Here is a 22,638-nt window from a genome sequence, read left to right on the forward strand (position 1 = left end):
GCGGCGACCAGACTCACTGCACCGGCTGCATGCGAATCACAGTCAGCAAAGCGGACGAGAATCGCCGCGCTCTCGACGCACTGGCTGCCGAGCTAAAACTCCTGGCAAGTGATGAGCCGGAAGCCAAGCGTGCAAACTGACGTCCGCGCGGTGTTCAACTTGCGTGCTCTTATTTTATTTCCTGCTTTGCCCGTATCCCACTATGCCTCCAGCCGAGTCTCATGCGAACCGTGAATTTGTTTTGCCCGTATCTTTTCCAAGTTCACCTTAACTCTGTGTGCTTGGTGTTCAGCGAAACGCATACCCTCTACGCCCCTTGCTAGTGAGCACTTTTATCCTGTTATCCATCGGGTATATCAGAAATATTTTCTTATTTTACTCTCTTCTAGAAATCCAGACGTATTTTGAACTATTTTCTGCTCCTTGCCTCCTATTTATTTTCTACCTTTTTGCGTGTAATCTTATTACTTTTGCAAACCGTGTTTGCCTTTTCCCTTTTATTTAACCAGCCCTGCTGCACCTCATGTCTTCTTCTTCTTTCGTGATGAGTTGCCAGTCAAGCCCGGAGCTTGGCCCTCATCATTGTCAGATTTTTAGACAGTCTCCAACTCCCTGTCGATTTTAGTGGCCGCTCGATGCAGACGACTAGCTCTCCTCCAGTCGTGAATTTTCTCCACTTTCTTTCTGATGCATAATGTTTTGTGCACACGGACATACACACACACACACACACACACACACACACACACACACACACACACACACACACACACACACACACACACACACACACACACACACACACACACACACACATACACACAAACAGTTGCACAGTTACTAGGATTCCATTAATTTTGATAGGTTTCACTAGCTTTTTTTCTAGACTTCTAGATAGTTTAGCACATCTACATGTAGCAGTCTGTGAGCAGCGTGCGTACATGACGAATTGACGATTATGATTGAAGTCTCCTGCACCAGTGCCTCTGTGCATACCGGTATCCTAAAGTAGGGAAATGGTGATCAACGCCAGGATGGGGGGGGGGGGGGGGGGTGGCCAGAAACTAGTGGTGTCGTTACTAGTACTTGTTTAGTAGTGGCTGAGTTCCAGGGTGTGTCTGGTGTCACAGCTATGGTCCACTTGAACATTACCGTGTGTTGTACAGAGGACTGAAGGTGTGTGCTCATCTCCTCCCATGCATGCAATCCGGAGTGCTAATCCTGGATAATAACTTGCCCCAGCTTCGTTCCTCATTTCCTTCACGCTGTGTAACTATAATCTCGGTAACTATTGAAGTATACTACAATGCCGTCTCATTCTCTAGTATTAAACTGTTACTTACGCAGACATGACTGTGTATACTATCAAGAGTAGTCAATAACTGTACATGTGCAACCTCTACTAGTAGTAGTACTACTACTAGGCTCTTGTGCAGCTGTCAGTGTGCCTGGTGCAGCATGCACTAACAGTGTAACCATGGTAACTGTGAGAAATACATGACACCAAGATCAAGAGTACATGAAAATTAATTTCATGTACTCTTGATGACACGCAAATACATTGTATTGTATTCTGTTACCATGGTTACTGCTATGGCCGAGACTCAAGAATCCATAACTAATTAGTTAACTGGCATAAGCATACGCCAAGCATAACCCCCAACCGGCCCACGGACTCTGCTCAACAGTATGCCTCAACAGTCAACTGGTTACTTGCTCAAGAAGAGTCTACATCGTGGCCTGGATCATCCATGGATCGAATATGCTGGAGTTATACCAAAAAATACATGACTTTTGTACTAAAATCTAGTCGAGGCGGTTGCCAAGACGGTACAAAAATGCTTAGCAACGTCTACAATGTAGCAACTGACCGAGTGTAGCTGGTGTAGCGTAGCATCACCATTCATTTGGTGAAAACATGACACGACTTATTTACATACGCCAGTGTCAGTGAGACGTACACAGTCACAGGCAGTGTAGCCCATGATAGTCGGGGTGGGCCGGCCGGTCGACGTCGGTGACCGTCGACTCAAACGAAACTGTTCGAATAAATTGGGTCGAAACAATTATGTGCTGGCTCTCAACAGTTGACAAGACCAGCGTCCAGTGTAGTGCGGACACAGGCAGTTGCACTATCGGTAGTGGTAAAGCTCTTTGTCGTGGCGGGTGATAGCGATTGCATCGTTCCGCCAAGAACAGTTGTGCTGTTCTTATTTTTCCAATCCGACTTGGAGTAACGATAGAGCAGGTCAGCAGGATTGCACGGCTACCTGACTGCTGGGCATCGCGTTATGAGACAATAGTATTATAACAATTGCTATCACATTCAGAGAAAGAGAGAGAGTGAGCGTGAGAGGGAGATCGCTAGTAGTACTTTCTGACCAGCCATGGCTGCAGACCAGACGATATTCCGATCGTCCCTGCTGGGACCGATACGAGAGCCAGCTGTCACAGTTGCGATCGACACCAGTGCGTCCATGTACGCGCACCTGTCCCTTATTGAACACGGCATCGGACTGTGGCTCCAGGCCTGCTCCAAGACCCCGTTCAGTCCGCCACGCATCAATCTGGCGGCGCTGGGCGCACAGCCATGGCGATGGCGAGAGAGTGTGGCGCTGATGACGCCGAACAACCTGGGCGCGGCGCTGGACTGGCTGAGTAGGCTGCAGTGCGGTGGAGGAGAGTGCGATCTGACGGAGGGCATGAGACTGGTGCTGTCGGACATAACCAGTCATGCGGTGTACTTCATTACAGATGGCTTTACCAGCACGAATGGTCGCAGCATACACGACACCATCGCACAGCTGGTAAAGTTCAACCAATCGTCCCAGTCTATCCACGTTATCATTATCGGCACGGAACAGGACCTTCTTGGCGACAACGACTCCTCACCCAATCAAATATGGCGTCAACAAAACATTGACACGGAGCCAGTGGACCTGACCGGCTTCTCAGGCCCGGATAGCAAGAACGTTCTACTGTCCCTGGCTCGGCAGACCCTGGGATCAGTTCGTCATGTTGTCGTGCCACCGCAAACAGCCAGGGGACAAGTTCAAGTTCCCCATTCCACCATCGTCAACGACTTCAACCCGAATAGTGCTGCGTCGGCGACAGGGAAATCCCGCAGCACCCCTCTGGGCCATGCCGATCCGGATTTTAACAGTTCCGTCGTGACCTGGGGACGCCCCCTGACTCCGGACACAGCCCGGCGCACGATGTCACCGCCGCTGGGCGTGGGTAACACTGCTACAAACAGTCTGGGTATGAGTACAAACGCCGCGCCCAGCTCCAGGTTGGTGCTAAATCCGGGTGCCAGTCTTGAGCCAGTGGAGAGTCTTCTGGGTCGCTTTGTGATGGCCGACTACATGAAGGGCATGCAGGTGTTGGCAATGGTCTATGGTGAGGGTGTGTACCGACCAGCTACTATCACCGAGCAGGTATGAGCGGATCCATGATGATGGGTGGCACACTCACTGTGTAACGTTATAGGATTAGGCTATCCATATCTATGCTGCTGATACTTGGTGCTAATCAGTAAAACCTGCCAAGGCGACCACTCGGATAAGGCGACCACCTGTCGCAGAAGACCACCACAACCGAACACAAACGGATGCTATGTCCAGTCAAATGACCCTGGATAAGCAGACCACCTGCTATCAGAGACCATGTTGTGATGATCCCGTGAGCGGTCGTCTTAGACAGGTTTCACTGAACTTACTAGTACATTGTTACTATACAGTAACACTGTGTATAGGCTATACAGTAACACTGTGTATAGGCTATACAGTAACACTGTGTATAGGCTATCCATCTGCATTTGTTAACTGGTTTGAGGTTTGAGGGAAAGAGACCATCTGTATTTGTATTTTTGGATTTATGGATTCTCCACTGGCCTTTAATAGCCTAAATCGAAGGAGTCTCCGTCTCTCTGTATGCCGCTGCTAGTACAGTAAACCTGTCAAGGCGACCACTCTGATAAGGCGACCACCTGTTCTAGGGGACCACTTCACGCAAGGACCATCGGATGTTACTTCCAGTGAAATGATCTAGCCTGGATATGGAGACAATCTGTACACAGTCACCACATTTTCAGGTCTCTGGAGTGGTTGCCATAGTGACAGGTGTTCCTGTACATTGTTACTACAGGGTGCACAGAGTCGGCAGTGCAGCCAGTGTTAGGCACGCTGCCGGGTCGCTTGTGAGTCGATTTAAGATTTTATTTCGTGAATGCGTAGTGGTCGCGAAAATAACAAAATTAGATCCCTAGCTTTACTGTATTGCCTGGGTCTGCATTGTCGGTTATCATGTCCATGCAGGTTGATGCCGAGGAATTTCTCGTTGAATTCCACGAAAGTGAGGAGCTAGTGGACGGTCACCGGCCGTACCGACGACAGCAGAAGACCCAGCTGACAGACCTGCTGGCCTTCATCGACGCTCAGCAGCGGGCGTTCGACGTCACCGACCGGGTGCTAGCCCTGCGACGCGACGAGCACGGCAACGAGCTCTACATACCAGCGACGGTGATGAAGATGTCGGAAATGACCATAGACGGCGTGCACGAGATCAAGGTGCTGGTCGCGTTCTACGACGGGCAGCTGGAAGGACTGCTTCACCATCAGGTGCTTAAGATATCGGCATCGCGCTATCTCAAGGCCGTGCAAGCCATTTCGGCCGAGTCCAATGCCGAGTGGACATCCACCACGTACTCGCCGTTGTTCCTAGGGCCCACTATCCACAGTCCCAGGGCGTACAGCACTGGAACGTATGAACGGACACACGGCAGTGCATTGAACTCACCAACGAGGACATTACCTAGTGGTGGCCATGTCGGTGTCCACGGTGCTAGCCGTACCGCTGCTAAGACGGTAGTGATGAAGGACAGTGACCATGACGATGACGGTGCTGATGATGCTGGTGGCGGTGTTCATCGCGGCAAGGCTATTGATGATGAGGATGCATTTCCCAAGCCGACCAAGAGGGACATGTACGCGTCTTCGGCAGAGAAAACGCTGGATGTGTTTTCCGACACTTCTTCGCCCCGGCAGCATTCCTACGAAGCAGAGCCCAAACCCATGCAGCAGTCGAGTGGCAATGGCGACGCTTTGCTAAACTTGTCCAGATCTGCGGCCGCTCGCGCGGCACAGGACGATACTGCACGTTTGTGGCCAAGGGAGCGCCTTGCGTCCGGCAGAGTGCTGAACGTGACGCCAGACTTCCAGGCCGGTTTCGAGGCTGGATTCGCCACTGCACAGAGAACCAGCATGGACATCGAGGAGGGGAAAGCGTTCAAGCAGCCAAGCCCCAGCGACATGCTGAGATCATACCGCAAGCAACTGGAGTCCAGGAGGAGCATATCCGAGTTTCAGCAGAGCAGTCGATGGCAACGCACCGATCTGAAGGAACGCTCGCAGCGCGGCGGACGCGACACTCTACTGAGTGTGCCCCGTGAGGCGATTGTTCAGCTCTCGTTGAATGATCGGCCGTGGACGGCGCCCAGCCACGGTGAGCGACCCCTGGCAAGTCACATTCCTAGGCGACAGGTAAGCATGCAGCCAGGGTACATGTACAAGACTGCATTATCATTATCATCATGTTGTATGTTATGGTGGCGTAAGTTATAATTATCCATATAAAAATCGCTCTGTGAGCGGTTCTGAGAAACCTTTACTGGTACTGCCCCGTCGTAAAAGTAAGAAATTAGAACTGGCCCATTGTCCCCCCAAATGCGAACTGATCCACCTAAATCGCGAATGACGGGACCCGAACGCACCAGTAGCACGAGGTCGGGAGGGCACAGGATCACGACAATTATCATAGGGTAACACCAGTAGTAGTAGTAGAATTTATTATTTTGATAGGGAAGCCTACCGCTAGTACAGTACATGGCCTATGGTCCGGACCAACGTCCCCATCTGCATCCACATTTAGGAACCTCGTGCTACTGGTGCGTTCGGGTCCCGTCATTCGCGATTTAGGTGGATCAGTTCGCATTTGGGGGGACAATGGGCCAGTTCTAATTTCTTACTTTTACGACGGGGCAGTACCAGTAAAGGTTTCTCAGAACCGCTCACAGAGCGATTTTTATATGGATAATTTCAGCTCTTTTTCCGTTCCCTCCCCACCCCAACCCCAAAGGTAAACATGATGACCACGCGCGCGATGTACTGTATGTAGCCATGCGACTGCAATAACACACTGATACATACCAGCCCTCCCCGCCTCGCTACCCCGCACACAGATACACAAACATGTGTATGCACACGGTACGGCACACACACGTGGCCACGCACACATACGCACATGCACACGACACAAACAGGAAATTCTTCATGTATAATGCCATGCAAAGCAATGGCCACCGTACTTGAGGAAGTCAGTTGTGAAACAAAAATAATTCAACTACAGCGTGTAGACAAGCTGACGGCCAAAGCACAACATAGCAAACATGACATTTGCCCAAGGATTGCAGTTTGCAGACCATGCCATGGAAGCAGCGAATACAGAATGTAATAATTATCATACAAAGTGACAAGCAAGGACGTGGCCATCATACACCAGAAACTTGCAGAACGTCACATATCCAACAGATAGAGAAGTGAACAGCAATCTGATACAGCTCACACAGGACAAAGCGGACCTGATACTCGTCCCAGGATCGCAAGTGGCAAACCCTTTTCAATGCATAACATGCAGGTGTACGTTAGACGCATGAACATCTGACCGTGTCGCCAGCATACAATGTCATCACATGTTTACCCCACAAGTTACACACATGCACAGTAGAAGCACAATGAAAGCAATGGAAAAGTACGATGTGGTTGCTGAAGCATCTTCACACTTCAAATTCAGACTTCAATGTGGTCGTCACGGGATGATATACCTGCAAGATACAAGTGATGAAGAAAGAAAGCAGAAGGTCGTGAGGTAGGCTATGAGACACCACAAACGGTTCACCTACATGTCTGTTCAGGGCTAGTGCACTCACACGGAGAATTGTCATAATCGAGCATTTCCCAAACTGAGAAGTGCAATGAAATCCACTTGCATGCACAGGAGCAATTTTGCAATAATTATTATGATGCGCAATTCGACACGATCTGCGATGCTGCGTGCGATGTGCCCTGCTGTCATGATAGTGACAGTCACCGCGGTATGTTTTGTCAACGTCGCCCGTGCACTCTTCTGTCAAGTCCAAAGTGCTCACATACTTGGCAATGTTTTTGCAGTGATTAACTTATATCCTAGTTATGTCACGGGTAACTTTAATGAAGTACCCGCAGGCCGTGTCGATCTGCACATCGTCCACTCTCTCATGTACTTGGCCTGCTTTGTCTGTGTATCCATTTCATGTGCGATCCACAAAATCGACTAGACAGTGGGTGCAATACGCTCTCTACCTGAAGACGTTCTTCTGGCGACATCTCGCCATGTACTTGGCCTGGCTTTGTCTGTGTATCCATTTCATGTATAATCAACAAAATCTCAATGCACTACAGAGACTAGACAGTGGGTGCAATACGCTCTCTATCTGAAGACGTGAACCATTAATTTTTTTGGAAAAGTTATACGTACACCTGAAACGTAATGAAGTACGAGGTGAATTGCTATTTCTGGACATTGGACATTTCTGGACATTTCGAGTAAAATAATTTTTCGTCGCGTGTAGAGTCAAGTCAGTCAGGTTGATGAAGTTTTTTCTTGTTGTAGTTGACAGCTGGGCTGTTGTAGTTTCTCCTCGTGTCGGTGCCTTGTTGATAGCCTTTTCGTGGGAGGCATTTCAACGAGTTTTGTGGTACTATGTCGCCTGAGAATTTTGAATTTTGAGTAAAATAAGAAGTAATGGACGAATCGTTGGCTTCCCCATGTGCACTCCACTTCAGACGCTGTATAGTCTTGGACCTGTGGGCTGGAAGTGTGAAGAGGCCAACTGCAGTCCACCAATAGAAAAAATAACAAAAATGGTGCAGTATAGGATGCCTATTGACGCTATTTTACTTTCATGTCCAGAATTCCATACACTGAAATTTAGGCCAAAAAATTGGCCTGTCGAAAACATCCTGCTATAAAGTCTCTGGGATCACAGCATGAGCAATTGTCACATATTTGGAAAGATGAAGGATTAGGCCATACAATAGATACAAATAGATATGAAAAATGTAAAACACACAGCCAGTGGGCCTCTATTTTATTTTCATGTCCAGAAATTGCTATTCACCTCGTACAGGAATAGAGAGAGTGACTACAATACGCTCTCGACCTGATATAGTGATAACGTGAGTACAAGACACTCTCCACCTGATAACGTGTTAGAAGGTAACATGTCTACAGTCCCACCGTACCCTTCCGACACGACTGTGGACCATTGAATTTTTTTGAGAAGTTATACGTACACCTTAAACGTAATGAAGTACAGGAATAGAGAGAGTGACTACAATACGCTCTCGACCTGATAACGTGAGTACAAGACACTCTCCACCTGATAACGTGTTAGTAGAAGGTAACAGGTCTACAGTCCCACCGTACCCTTCATCATTCCTCATTCACCATCGCGCGATACCCTGGCACACACTGGCAACATATCAATGGGGTGCCTTACCGTCGTCTAGAGGAGACGTCTTCGCAGCAATATTTTCCCTCCTGCGCATTCAGTCGCCGACGCGACAGCGTTTACTGGGCCGTTCCAGTTGCGGAAGACATTCGATTCATCGGGCCAATTCAGCAACAGGGCTGTGGACACACAGGGGGCAGAGGGGAGACATTGTTAGTGGACAAGAAATATGCAGTGGCAAGTGGCGAGTGCCGCATGGATGTCAAGTTGTCATGCACAATTCAGCTATTACTTACGGTCCAGCTAGTCCTGCCATTGCTCGCTCGTCCTGGTTCCTCCTCGTTCGTCTTCCTGCACGTCTGAACTTCTCCTTCCCCACCGTTGGCTTTGCGGTACGGGGTGCCGGAAGGAATTCCCACCATGTATCCATGTACATGAAGTCCCACCATGTGTCCATGTACATGTCCACGTCAGCAGTTTGTATAGTACCGGAAGGAGTTCCCACGATGTCTCCAAAGGCCTAGAGCGGACGTCTTTGCAGCAATTCTTTTCGCCCTGCGCATTCAGTCCGCCGACGATGTCTCCAAAGGCCTAGAGGGGACGTCTTTGCAGCAATTCTTTTCACCCTGCACATTCACTCCGCCGACACGACAGCGTTTACGGGGCCGTTCCAGGTGCAAAAGGTCCACGTCAGCAGTTCTCAACTATTTCGCGTACGGGATAGTCGCCGCGACAGCGTTTAAGGGGTCGTTCCAGGTGCAAAAGGTATCCATCAATGGCACTTTGCAGTATGGGGTACGGAAAAGGGGCCTCCTCGTTCGACTTCGTCGACTTCTGCAGTTCTCCTTCCCGTCAGGGGTACCGAAAGGGGCCTCCTCGCAGTTGTCCTTGCCGTCAGGTCAACGTCATGCAGTTCTCAACTATTTCGCGTACGGGATAGTCGTCTTTGTCGTACGCGACATCGGCGTTTACCGAGTGGCATTGGCACAAAGCAGACCGTTGACGGGGTCACGTGTCAAAAAAGTATCAACAACGTGTCGACTACGTGTCGACCACGTGTATAGCGGTACACTCAGCGGTACACTAATTCTCGTGCCATTCTCGTGTCACAAAACTGGAACATCGAGTACCAGTATGGAAAGGCTTCAGACAGGAAGCCTTTCCAACTAGGGCCGAAACGATTATACCGATTACTCGTATACCACTCGTTTATGGATGAAATCGATAATCGTTATGATCGATAACGATTATGACAGTACATGCGAGAGCTGTCATGTACATGCAGATGATGCATCATTGCATGACATCATGCATGACATCATGCATGGTATCATGCACGCGCGTCGTGCACACAAGTACATGTACGTCGAATTACATGCAGCCGTAGGTCCATACAACCTCCAGTTGTCAACGCTGACGATGAAGATGATGATGGAGATGAGTATTACCTCTACCTGAAGTTGTTGTGGATGACTCAGAATCTGACACCAACAACGAACAGATGTCTGACGTTGATGTCTAATGGCAGAGGAACACTGCTCACATCACGTTGCAAATTTCATTTTGGTCTTTTTGGGGCCTGTGGGGATCTTTCACCCTGTGCACACATGTATTATAGTTGAAGAAAGTTAATTGTTTTTGCCGTATGCTGATTTCCAACACGACATATAAAACATGTTCGAAAAATCGGTAAACCAATAAATCGATCGTTAGTGTTATTGGTTAATTGTTAAGGCAAAATGGGCAATCGTTTCGGCCCTAGTTATAACTGACTTATATAGCATTAGTACATGTACGGTGAAACCTGTCTAAGACGACCACTGCTCAAGGAACCTTCAAAACGTGGTCCCTGTTACCAGGTGGTCTTATCCAGGGTCATTTGGCTGGGAATAGCATACCTAAGTCCTTGGTCTGGGAATAGCATACCTAAGTCCTTGGTCTGGTTGCAGTGGACTTCTGGGACACACGGTGGCCTTATCTGAGCGGTCGCCTTGACCAGTTTTACTATGGTTGTATAGCTCTGATATCCATGTATCAATAGTACATGCCTTCCTCAGTCTATCGGGCGGTAGTAGCGGGATTTCAGAAGGTACGGGGGTAACATGGGACACTTCACAGAAAATGAACATTAAAGATGTACCGCATGGCTTTCACCCTAAAGCTGCATGTACCAGCGAGCGCGAATTGGGTGTGGGGGGGGGGGGAGTAGCAAATACCTCTGTCTCCGCCGCATTGTCTGGTCTTCTGGTAGCCAGACCATCTCACGTCGAATCCAGTATAAGGGACCAGTACAGTGGATCTCCCGATATTCCTTTTTTGTTTGTGTGGGTGCAGAGTAAGTCGGGACCTTTGAGCTATAGCTATTGTCATGATTGATTGCTTGTCCCCTCCATTTCTACTTTTTTCTAGCACTGCATACATACCAAGGCAGGCAGGCATAATGGGATGGTCTAAGACCATGATTGAGAAGCATAGGGTACCAGGTTCAAGTCCTGCTTGGAAGCGGACGGATTTTTTCCAGCCGTGCTGCAATGCATAGTTAATTGGGAACTCGTGGCCTGGACGAGGGAAGCATGGATGCAGCGAATTTGATTTTCTGTCTTTGACCACTTTGGTGGTAGGTCTGGTCTACTCACCTCCCACCGCTTTAGGAGCTGCATCTGCGCCTTGATCTTTGAGGGTGGTGGCGTCCCAGCGGATACGGAAAATTTGGTCTCCAGCCGAGTCTCATGCTAATCGTTTAACTTTCTTTCTTTCTTTCATGCATACCCCCATCCATGTTCCCTGGAGGGCCTTAGTGGCAATTTCGACATAAATTTCTCTGGTTATTTGTAAGTGTATTGGGTCGGCCGAGAGTGCATTATGGAGTCGCGGGGTGACTAATATCTACGTATAAATGGACGAGTTCTTTGAAAGTTTTTTTCACTTCTTTAAAGTTTATGGTAGCTGCTTGTCAATACTTCAGCACGCATCAATCATTCACCCAGCCCCTTTAACTGCACATGGGTCATGTCAATGTGTGTTCTGACAGGGCCTGCACGGCGAGTCAGTTGCGGACACGTGGCACGCGGACTGGAACCGCATTGATGGAATGCGCGGCCGAGAGGAGCGCCGTCAGCAGATTGTGGCTGGAAAGAAGGAGAGAGAGGAGCGCATCAAGCAGGCACACATGGCCGCTATGAAGTAAGTAATTCAAATCCACTCGGTTGTAATTGCGTTTTCTGCCAAACTAATACTTTCATCTTCACGGATGCATGTGTTTTCACTAATACAAGACAAGTGTTATCTCGTTTCATATGTAGAGGCACAACTTCAGCCAGCCAAATTCTGTAATTTTGAAATAGCTGGGAGGTGGATTTCACCTGTCGACTCACCAGGATCTGCCGCGCCTAATGGATGCTATAGCAGTCACAAACCTCTGCAGCATACCCAATCCCCAAGAGAGGGAGGGAGAGGGAGAGAGAGAGAGAGATGTGAAGGCTGTTTCAATGGCGATATGTGCTTCACTCCAGCACCATTCCGGTGGCCAATCTTAACAATCCTAGTCCTTCTTTCCAGATTGTACCTGTGAGTGAAAGGAATTTTGGTGTACATGACGGGTTGGTTAAGTCAGGAAAATCCACTAAACGGATACAGTACTAGTATTCTGAGTCAATATAATTATTATGATTACATCTTTTCGTCGGATCCACTGGACTTTCGCTTGTACTGAAGCTCTGCACGTCGTGCACTCGGACCAGTAGTCAAGGGTGTTCTGTGTAACCTCCCTTTTTGCCAGTTTCAATTGATCATACCGAACTTGAGCGGCTGCCAGTGACTGCTGCCTGTCCCCGACCTCATTGAGCTCGATTTGTGTATTCAAGGCCTCCTGCTACCTTCGTGTGTGCTGCAGACGGTAATCTTGAATCAGGCGAGTGCCGCTCAGTCAGCAGGAAGCGCGAGCTCCAGCTAGCGTTAGGAGCAGTCACCTTGTTCTGCTTCAATCTCATCTGCCTATGATATGGGCGGACGTTGAACCCCACCGGAATTGATCAATGTACTGCACATACACTGTAGCACTCGTTGGAACTGGCTTCGGGATGCTGCTTTCTGCGTAACTTCAAACGGTTACTAGTTTTTAGGCAGGATAGCCGTTGGCCTTAGGAGTCTTCACCGTCCATGACCATAACGACGATGTGTTGAACTCTTTGAAGAGGTTCTCGACCTGGCAACAAGGCACTTCATACAGTTCACGTTGGCCTTTGCACTGAGTGGAGCCACTCGGTCAACTATTTCGTTGGTATTGTTGAAACAAAGTTACAACAGGACTCTTCTCGACAGATTAATCAAGATAGTCAGCTGGCGACAGAGCAATCTTCTTTTGCGGCAACGTTATTCATAGTGACGTGACGTGACCTGATGGGTCGTCAGAAAGCACTTGCGCAGAAGATTAACCTCCAAACAGCCATCACGAAGACCTACGTTCATTGCAGGCAGGCACTGTGCGGGGCTGGTCTGAGGCCACACATGCCTCAGTGACACCCAGAGGGTACTGTATTCATGTCCTGCTTAGAAGGGGGACTTTCCCTTTTGTGCTGTGACTCACACGTTACAGTTGTCTGGGAAGTACATGTACTGGAGTGCTCGCTGTGCTTCTCACAGTTAGAGCACTCTGGCTTTAGTGCGCTGAGCCGGCATAAATTGCTTGGCTTTTCATTGGACTTAATATTGTGATCGGTTCGGCCAGTCACTCTGAGATCTGCTGATGAGACACAAGAACTTGAAGAACGTCAAAGCGGCCAGCTGTCCTGTGTTTCCATGTCGGGCCAAGTCATGATGCGCGTGGTAAATGCAGTTGGATCCCGGGACGCATACCCTGATGCCGCCAATCCTTCTTCTCAGCATCTTGTAGTCGTCCACTTACTGAGGTACGGTGAGCCCATAAGTGGTATCTTTTCCTAGTCCGCCACGATTTTGGGGATCTCAGGGGTGTCGGCCGCTGGGCAGTTCAATAGCCAATTGGAATTGGGTCATCTTTCGAAGATTCCTTTTGAAACTCTCTCCCTTCTCCCGGGGAGACCCACGTCACCAGTTTCTGACAGTGAGAAGTACTTTGTATCTGTGTTTATGAAATAGAGTGAGCAGAATGGCATTGCTAAAAGACACGCATTGATCACAAATTTGGAAGATTCAATCAGGTTATTGATGGGCTCCCCTTTCGCATTCCACGTAGCCTGTGCATTGGCACGGGACTAGTCATGTCAACAACAGGACATTTAGCAGCAGAACATACTGGTAAATGCAGTTCCACTTGATGGAGAGCAATGACATATTAATTATCACTCAGGTTGATGTTGGCCGTTTGAGGCTAGGGTTTCTTGTCATGACAAGGCATGAAGTAGAGGCCGAACCATAGCGGTGTTCAATTTGCCATACACCAGGTCAAAGGTCAAACCTCACGGTACTGGCTGTAGTGTCATGCAGTATCACTGCAAGCAAGAGTACATAACCCCAAGAGTGTGCAACTGCCTGCACAACCTCTATGCTGTGCTGCGGCGGCAGAACTTCACATCACGTGACATGGTTCAAAAGGTTACACTGGCAAACAGTGCAAAGTGACCACAAGACAGTTGTACCCGAAGCTGGGTTGCGTACAATCCTGTATCAATCATGCACAGAGTGCAACTAATGTGTACGGGTTCATCACGTGATGTGAAGTTCTGCCGTCGCAGATCCCATAGCTGGAGTTGCACACTCTTGGGGGTTATGTACTCTTGCTGCAAGTGAGCACACACTTCCTACTGAGAAAATCATGGCATAGATAGTTGGCCACTATTATCAAGAGGAGTGGTTTTGCCAGTCCATTTGGCAGTTTCGTTTTCGTTCCATATCGACCGTGCGAGCTTAAACACAGGGCCGACGCCACTGGTGCGGCCGGTACGGCCATGGCCATACCAATTTCCCAAAATGTCGGTCCACGTGGAACGGCCAAAATCGGGGAGAAAAAGTTTCGATGTATGATTTTGTACAGGGAGTCGTAAAAACGGACTACCCTGTCATCAGGAACATTCTACGCACAGTGAACCATGGTGAACTATCATAGATGCAGACTTGCAAGTTAGTTGTACCCCAGGGGCTAGGAGATGTACAGAAATGCGCCCAGAGTGCAGGATTTGCCTTCTAAATTCCTAAAATGTTATGGGGGGGGGGGGTGCCCATAACATTTTGCCCCTTCAACAGGGCACTCCGCCGCACCGCTCCATGGGAGCTGCCTCCGCCCTGAAACACCAGATAGCATGGGCAACAACGTCCATGTGGATGATTTCTTCCATTTCCTTACGTTCAATGTTGCCTGCTTGCTTCTTTGTTTCCAGGGAAAGAGAAGCTGTAAGGCGTGACACGTTAGTGACTGTGGAGGCGGAAAAGACTGAGAAGCGTCACAGGCGCAGCAAGAGTCCTGCAAAGCCGGTAATGGACACAAGCACGCCCATTGTTGTGGCATGGGGCGATGGTCCTATTGTTTATGTATTCTTTATCTCGAGTTTCTCCCATGTGTCTATATGTGTTTGCGTGTCGTGTGGTGCGTGTGTGTGTGTGTGTGTGTGTGTGTGTGTGTGTGTGTGTGTGTGTGTGTGTGTGTGTGTGTGTGTGTGTCGTGTGGTGTGTGTGTGTGTGTGTGTGTGTGTGTGTGGTGTGTGTGTGTGTGTGTGTGTGTGTGTCGTGTGGTGTGTGTGTGTCGTGTGGTGTGTGTGTGTGTTTGCATGTACATGACATCATGCATGTGTGTGTTGGAGGGGGGGGGGGGGGGAGGGAGGGTGTTGCGTGGGCGTCTGCTTGCATGCCCGTGTGCGTGTATGTGTTGTAGAGACCTCTTCGAGCAGCCCCTGGCTTCTTATCATGTACTTTGCTTTTGCACAGCCAAATCGCCGGACAGACGAAGAGCACGATGCCAAAGAAGAGCAGAAACTCAAAGCAATGCGATCTCGTCGTGATCAAAGAGAGAAACAACTCGCAGCAGCGGAACGCACGCCCCAGGCAAGAGACTCGCTGCGCCAGGTACCCTCACACGCTGCTGCTGTAATGTAGGAACACGCACCCGTGCCGTGCTGGCCCAACGATGAACAGAAGGTAGGGAGTTAAAGCATCTAGCTCCCTTCCGATGTTTGTTTTATGAACTCTTTTTGAAACCTGTTGTTCATGCAGCAGGTTTCCCATACATATAGCTCACAATTATGCTATTCAAGCCTGATTGCCCGGTGCCAGGACGTACAGTCAACCTTACTGCAAAATAACAACCCTCGATCGGCCATGAGAAAAGTGTTGTTCAGTATTTGCGAGGTTAAAGTATGGAGTGAAGTGGTTGCTTGGTCTGAAGATAGTGTCGTTATTCGCGAGGTTGACTGTATTTCGAGTATTTAAAGTAGATATAGAGCTTTCACTGGTAACCATGGTAACCGGTTATGCACAAGAGAAGGCAACCACTGTAGTCTGTGATGAATGACTACTGTCAGACTACTGTCAGATTCGTGATGGTAACTGGGATGAGTGAATTGAAATACGCTTTTGGGGTTTCTAGACCGCCGACCGTGACTTTTTCCTGAACCGTATGAACGTGTACGGACATGTACATTGTGCCAGACGTTTTTGTTGTCAGCGGCTTTGCCCACGAGTCTGCCGATTTTTTGTCTATCTCTTAAAATTCCGGGCAGTGTGGTTAAGAAGGGAGTTTCCCTACATAAGGCTGAAACACCAGTATGGCTAGCATAGCGTGTGTGTTTGCGTTAGGAATTACGCGAAGTGAAAGTAGGGTGCGGTTTGACATTTTGTGCTCCGAGGATTAGCCTCGAGGTGCGTCTCTCTACAGAACTACCCCTCCCCATTATTGCTTAGAACTAATAGAAGAGACCAACAGTACCAATGGCGACAAACGAAGGCATGGACCTGGCTTTGGTTGGCTATGAGGAGCTCATCAAGATCGGCGAGCAAATGTCTGTGGATAAAGCCTCGAGCCTCTCCCGGCCGGATCTGGTGAGCGAGCTGAGGAAGCGTGGAGTGGGCGTGTTGGCGCAGAGTTCGCTACCCACATCGGAGCTCCAACTTGCAATTGTAAGCCTTACTGACTCAATTAGCTGCATGTCACAGGAAATTGTCTCCTTGAGACAGGATAGAGCCGACAAAATCCTGAGTCTTGAATTAGAAGTGCAACAACTCAGGCGGGAAGTTCAGGGGCTCCAACAACCGGAAATCTGTGTACACCCTCTCGTACAGGAAGCACAGCAAAATTTGGCAATGTCCGGCGGGAAGTTGTACAGCACCGCCGTAGGAGACTTGAATCCCCCACGTGCACGCACCCATATTTCCTCTGGTCCTATGCAGTACACACAGGGTAGTACGGGTTCTAGTACTCACCATATGACCCCCGCTCACACCACCTCCAGCCATTTGTCGCAGCCTGTTTTGTCAATGCATGGCACCAGACCACACCCACCTGAGCAATCCAACCCAGGGTCGAGTGCTGCAGGTGCAGAGTGGTCGGAAGTCACACGCCGTAGGTTTACGTCACGCTACGTGAAACCACAGCCCAGGGCAGCCGACCCGCGTGTGCTAACAGGGCCTGAACGTACAAAGAAGCTTGTTCTGTACGTTGGAAATGTCAGTCCGGGTTGCAGGGCAGAGTCAATAACAGCGTGGTGCAAGGCCCGCCAAGTTGACGTACTGAACTGTTCGATTTCAGAAAACACGTACCTGGGTACTAGCCATGCTCGCGTAACCGTGGCAGCATCGGACGAGGACAAAGTTCTCGACTCCAAATTCTGGCCGGCCACCATCCAGCATACAGTGCGAAAGTGGCGCTTTGCTGATGCCCAAGGTAACAAGTCGTCTTCTACTTCGCGGCGAGGCAGTGATGATCAATCCTGAACTGTCATGCTAACAAACCAACATACACAACGATGCAGCAGCAACGACTAAATCCCAACGCCCCTGTATTCACCCCACTATCGAAACTAGCCCGCCCGCTCTACCCCGCTCAGCCCTCCTCTGGCCGACCCGCACACATTGCATGTCCAGCGCTAAATCCATCAGCGTTCCCTTTTTTCCCTAAATCCCAGCGTGATTTAACCCTAGTATCTCTGAATTGTCGCTCTGTTGTCAACAAGTTGTCTGAGCTCTGCGTTATTGCCGAATGTGCTAAGCCTGACATAATCTGCCTAACAGAGACGTGGCTCTGTCCCTCGAACCCGCTCTCACTGTCAGGCTATATCTGCATCCGCAGAGATCGACCTCCGGAAGACAATCGGTCAGCACATTGTAGCCGTGGGTATGGGGGTGTTGCCGTACTTGTCCGTTCGGACTCCTTTCCGTACGTCTCCCCTCGTGCCGACCTTCAACGCCCTGGCTGCGAGTCTGTGTGGCTTGAACTTGGCTCCCCCTCTACTCAATCTCAGAATCCCATCTTACTATGCTGCATGTATCGACCACCCTCACAGAGCACAATGCAATTGTCGTACTTTTGTGACATGTTTGTTGAGGCATTACAGTCAGTCTGTTTAGATTCTTATGATCTGCTAGTGACTGGCGATTTCAACGCCCACAACTCAAGCTGGTGTCCCACCGATTCTACCTCGAAGGCTGGTGATCTCCTTAGCACAGTATTTGCTGCTCTTGGGCTCCACCAGATGGTTGACTTCCCCACTCATTCCTCGCCTAATGGCTCTGTTTCGTGTCTGGACTTGGTGATCACCAACCGACCACGCCTCGTGCGCTCAATTGATCAAGCACCTCCCTTGGGTATGTCTGACCATAAAATTATACAGATTGTTTGTACTTTATGTTACGCCCCTATTTCGAACTACTTCCCCAACTCTGCCACTGGTCCTCCCTCTTCACTGTATCGCTTCAAACAAGTACCTTCGCACCTTTGGCAATTAATCAACGCTGATTTAGCTGGCTACAACTGGTCCTCTCTGAACTCGTACACTGATGTTAATGACGCACTTCATCACTTTGATTGTGAGCTCCAGTCCGCCTTCCGTCGGCACCTCACTTCATTCGGAGCCACCCACACTGTGACATCTCCACGACCCCGCATGCAATCTCCACCATGGGTTACTGCTGAGCTCAGGTCTGCTGTAAAACGCAAGCGTGATCTATATAGTGTGTACAAAAAATATCCGACAGCAGTAAATCATGCAGCTTATAACCGACAAAGGAATGCTGTAAAGCACCTGTCTCGGCAAGCACATCGTCAATATATACGCTCCATCCAAGCATCACTAACGTCACCGAATCGACCTACACTCTTTCAGTTTGTGCGAGCACAGCGGCACACTTCCGGCCGTGTCATGCCCCAAACGATGATAGCATCCGCCGGTACGGTCGCCACGTCCCCCAAGAGCATAGCTGATGTTCTGAACACTCAGTTCACCTCATTTGGGCTACCTGATGATCCTTCGTGGCGCATTCCCCCTTTGTCCCAATCGCCTTTCATATCTGTTCCGTTCCGTACAATCACTGTCACTACGTTTCAAGTTCGGAAATATCTGAAGCGCCTGAAATGTGGAAAGTCTCCCGGCTCAGATGGGATCCCGAATGAAGTGCTGCAGTCTCTTGCACCATCAATAGCCTATCCTCTCGCCATTATTTTTAATATGTCATTTCGAACTGGTACATTCCCACAGGATTGGAAATCCGCCATCGTGACACCGCTTTACAAGAATAAAGGCTCCCGTGCTTGCCCGGCAAACTACCGCCCCATCTCTCTGCTGCGCACAGTTTCCAAACTTTGTGAGCGTATTGTATTCGATTCCCTCTACCTGCACATCGCTCCGGCTCTCTCACCAGCTCAGTCGGGATTCTGCCGTGGTGACTCAACTCAATACCAGGTGACTCGACTTGTCCAAGACATAGCGACAAAGAGGAACTGTGGGGAGCACGTGGGAATGGTGTTTTTCGACTTGGCTAAGGCATTCGACACCGTTTGGCATCGTGGCTTACTTGCCAAGTTGAAGGTCACCTTCCGGGTGGAGGATGCTGCCTTGCGTTGGATATCCTCGTATCTGTCTGCTCGTTCTCAGGCTGTTCGCTTGTTCTATTTCTTGTCTGATCCCCTCCCTGTAACGTCTGGAGTGCCCCAAGGTTCCATTCTGGGTCCTTTGTTATTCTTGCTTTACGTTAATGACCTACCTTCAGTTGTCCCCGATGTTAGTTTGTATGCGGATGACACTGGCCTTATCTGTTCTGATTCCTCCCCTGCACAATTACTCCTTACCATGCAGCATCGCATCAACAGCACTGTCATGTGGATGCAAACGTGGAAACTCCAGCCCAATTTAGACAAGACAGAAGCCATGTATATTTCTTCATCCCCTCCTGATCAACCATTATTCTTCCCTGACTCGACTATGCCTATCCGTGTTGTTACTCAGCACAAACATCTAGGTGTGATGTTTGACTGCAAACTCTCTTGGGCTGCACATGTCAACTGTGTATGCAAGCGAACCAGTTCAGCCTTAGGGGTACTACAATCACATTGCACTCATTTGCCCATCCAGTGTAAACTATTATTTTATCAGTGCTATATTCTCCCTATATTCGACTATTGCGATACCGCTTGGTGTGGCCTTTCTGACACAACTCTGAGCCAATTAGAAGTCCACCATAGATTTATACTTAAAATTCTTTACAACAAGGATCGATGTTTTCCTTCGGATGCCCTTTATCGACTTGCACACACTTCTCCTCTCTCCGTTCGTCATAAGCACCATCTCTGTACACTGGTTCATAAGATATTTCTTCATAAAACCCCTTCACACATGATGAAGTACAATTGGTTTTCGACAAGCTCAACCCGTAATGCGCTCACCCTGCCTCTTGTTAAGTCAGCCCAGTATCTAAAGTCCCCTTTGTTTTCCGGCTACTCTCATTGGTTATCATTACCATACGGTCTGAAAACTTGTTCTTCTATTGGTCAGTTTAAAGATCTACTATCACAACTGAACTAGACGCAATAATTATCATCGAAGAACATTCTCGAATACCTGGGTGATGCACGAATTTTGATAGTGCTCACTTCCGTTAATCGTTTTTCTTTGTAATTTTCCATTCATTTTCTGCTTTAATTCATATTATTTTTGCTTTGTTTTCCTAGCTTACTATTGCCGTGGCTGGCTCAACGCCCTTGTCTCAGGGGATTCTGTCCCTGCACTAGCTATGCTTGTCACATGCTATGAGATTGTGTCTAATAATAATAATAAGGTTTGAGTAATAGTGATGTGTAGTTGTGTACACATGCTTTGGACTCAAATTAGACGTTAGCATCGTATTTTGTAAGATACACTTAATAATTTCCAACCCAAAATGGTCTGAAATCCACCGTGTTGCTTACTCCAGAAGCATGTATTTCAAGAAGTATTTCAGTGTAAATGGAGTACAGACTTAAAATGCGACATGTCTTCAGGATGGTGCCAGTAAGATCATCTGATGCGGGTAATAGTCGCGGCGAAATATGGTTCAAGTTTATGCAGGTTACGCGTAGGATTTGTACTTTGTGGTGCATTCTCCTTTGTTTCTGTATACCGCTCTGCACTTAGGAGCATTGAGCACTGGCTTTCGAGCTGACCCGACTGCTGTCCCTGCTGATTGTTTTAAAAACCGTTTTCAGGGTGCTTTAAAAAGGATCTGAAGTAAATTTTTAAAGTGCAGTGCAACTACTTTCATGAAAGCCACACGTGACTGTATTTAATCGGAAGACTGAAGCACCCAGTTGTCTGCCTCTTTTTCTGCGTATGCGTGTGCATGCCCGCATGAATGTTTGTGTGTGTTTGTGTGTGTGTGTGTGTATGCGTGTGTGTTTTCTTTGTGTCTCAAGCAGACGAGGACGTACAGTAAGAACCACTACTCTGCAGGCTACTCGGCTGCAGCGAGTCACTCTCACAATGCGGGTTACTCGCGCATTGCCAGTGCAGGAGGTTCTAGCAAAGCAAGCCACTCCCGTACCGTGAGCCACTCTCGCAATTCGAATCATTCTGGCAAAGCGAGCCACTCTCGCAATGCTGGTTACTCTCGCCATAGAGACTATGCTCACAGCCAGGGTGGCGATGACGTGTTCACATTCCCTGAGCCTGAGGCAGAGGGAGCAGAGAGTCGCCGTCGTAAGTTTCAGGGCGTCTCGGGTGTCCGCAAACGCATGAGTGTGTCCAGGCAGCAGCGAGATGAGGAAGTGAAGGCCATACTAGCCAAGCATAAGGTCAACATGGGCGATGACTGGTGCAACAAGAAACTGGCTGCGCGCATGTTCTTTGACTGAGCTAGCTTGTCGTGCAGGACTGCCAAGACGTGCTTCACGACGTCAGTGGATCTCAGCATCCATTCATCGTCATGGTGTACCTCATCAGCATGGCCGTGCATGCATGAACCAGCAGTTTATGTGCTGTATCTACAATTCAGAGTTCTTTCGGTTCAGGTCCGGCTGTATGGTGAGCACCTGTGCATAATTTACGAATGTGTGCGCTTGTCAGTGCATGGCACAGACTGATAGCATTGATCTGCAATATGCACATCGCCCTTGCAGTGTCCTTGAGTCAGCTGCACTCCGGCGTACCAAGATCAGAATATCCCCGGCAACTCATCTCCGTCCAGATCCACCTGAACTTCAGAACACTGCATGATTGTCTTCTGTTGTATCAACCCTCTAACCATCCACTTATCGAAACACTGGGCAAGTGATCGCTCTAACTTACCAACATACTGCCTCCTAGGTTCTGTGTTGATTCAGTATGGATAGATTTATCACCATATTGTAGTAGTCTGCTTTCACTACGAGTATGAATGCACCTACATCGTAGTCCTTCACATATACAGCGGTATTCGTCATAACCAGACTTGTACTGGAATATCATCCCATGTCCAGCGTGTGTCGAAGCAATGCTCGTTTTTAACTGTTCCTACAAGTGTGGCTGTTCTGGAAAACTGCCCCCCCCCCCCCCCCCCTTCTCTATGTGTTTGAGTGATGAACACAAAGTTGGTGTCTGCCCGTTTGTAGACATGAATGGGAATGGGCAATGGATGACCTCAATGCTTTACTCCATGTGCATATTGTGTATAGACTACCT

At 48.9% G+C, this 22,638-nt stretch overlaps 2 protein-coding genes across 4 annotated transcripts in view; both read left to right on the forward strand.

Annotated features, from left to right (window-relative positions):
* The window catches only part of LOC135805364 (histidinol-phosphate aminotransferase-like), an 8,580-nt gene extending 7,603 nt beyond the window's left edge, over positions 1–977 (forward strand). Inside the window, exon 6 of the mRNA XM_065319389.1 lies at positions 1–977. This exon is cut by the window's left edge and continues 106 nt beyond it. Within this exon, the coding sequence (XP_065175461.1) occupies positions 1–140 (140 nt within the window). The 3' untranslated portion in view covers positions 141–977.
* A 1,002-nt stretch (positions 978–1,979) lies between these two features.
* On the forward strand, positions 1,980–22,146 carry LOC135805365 (uncharacterized). Of its 3 annotated transcripts, none has more exons than XM_065319390.1 (6): positions 1,980–3,437; positions 4,317–5,540; positions 11,580–11,731; positions 14,902–14,995; positions 15,446–15,583; positions 21,399–22,146. In XM_065319390.1, the coding sequence occupies exons 1-6, from the start codon at positions 2,388–2,390 to the stop codon at positions 21,831–21,833; spliced, it is 3,093 nt and encodes a 1,030-aa protein (XP_065175462.1). In that variant the 5' UTR covers positions 1,980–2,387; the 3' UTR covers positions 21,834–22,146. The 3 variants fall into 3 exon arrangements, with proteins under 3 accessions (XP_065175462.1, XP_065175463.1, XP_065175464.1); XM_065319391.1 differs by having other exon boundaries at positions 15,446–15,655; positions 21,399–21,537; XM_065319392.1 differs by having other exon boundaries at positions 15,446–15,655; positions 21,396–21,530.
* The last annotated feature ends 492 nt before the right edge of the window (positions 22,147–22,638 follow it).

Source organism: Sycon ciliatum, chromosome 1 (genome assembly GCF_964019385.1).
Source record: "Sycon ciliatum chromosome 1, ocSycCili1.1, whole genome shotgun sequence".
NCBI classification, from domain to species: Eukaryota; Metazoa; Porifera; class Calcarea; order Leucosolenida; family Sycettidae; genus Sycon; species Sycon ciliatum.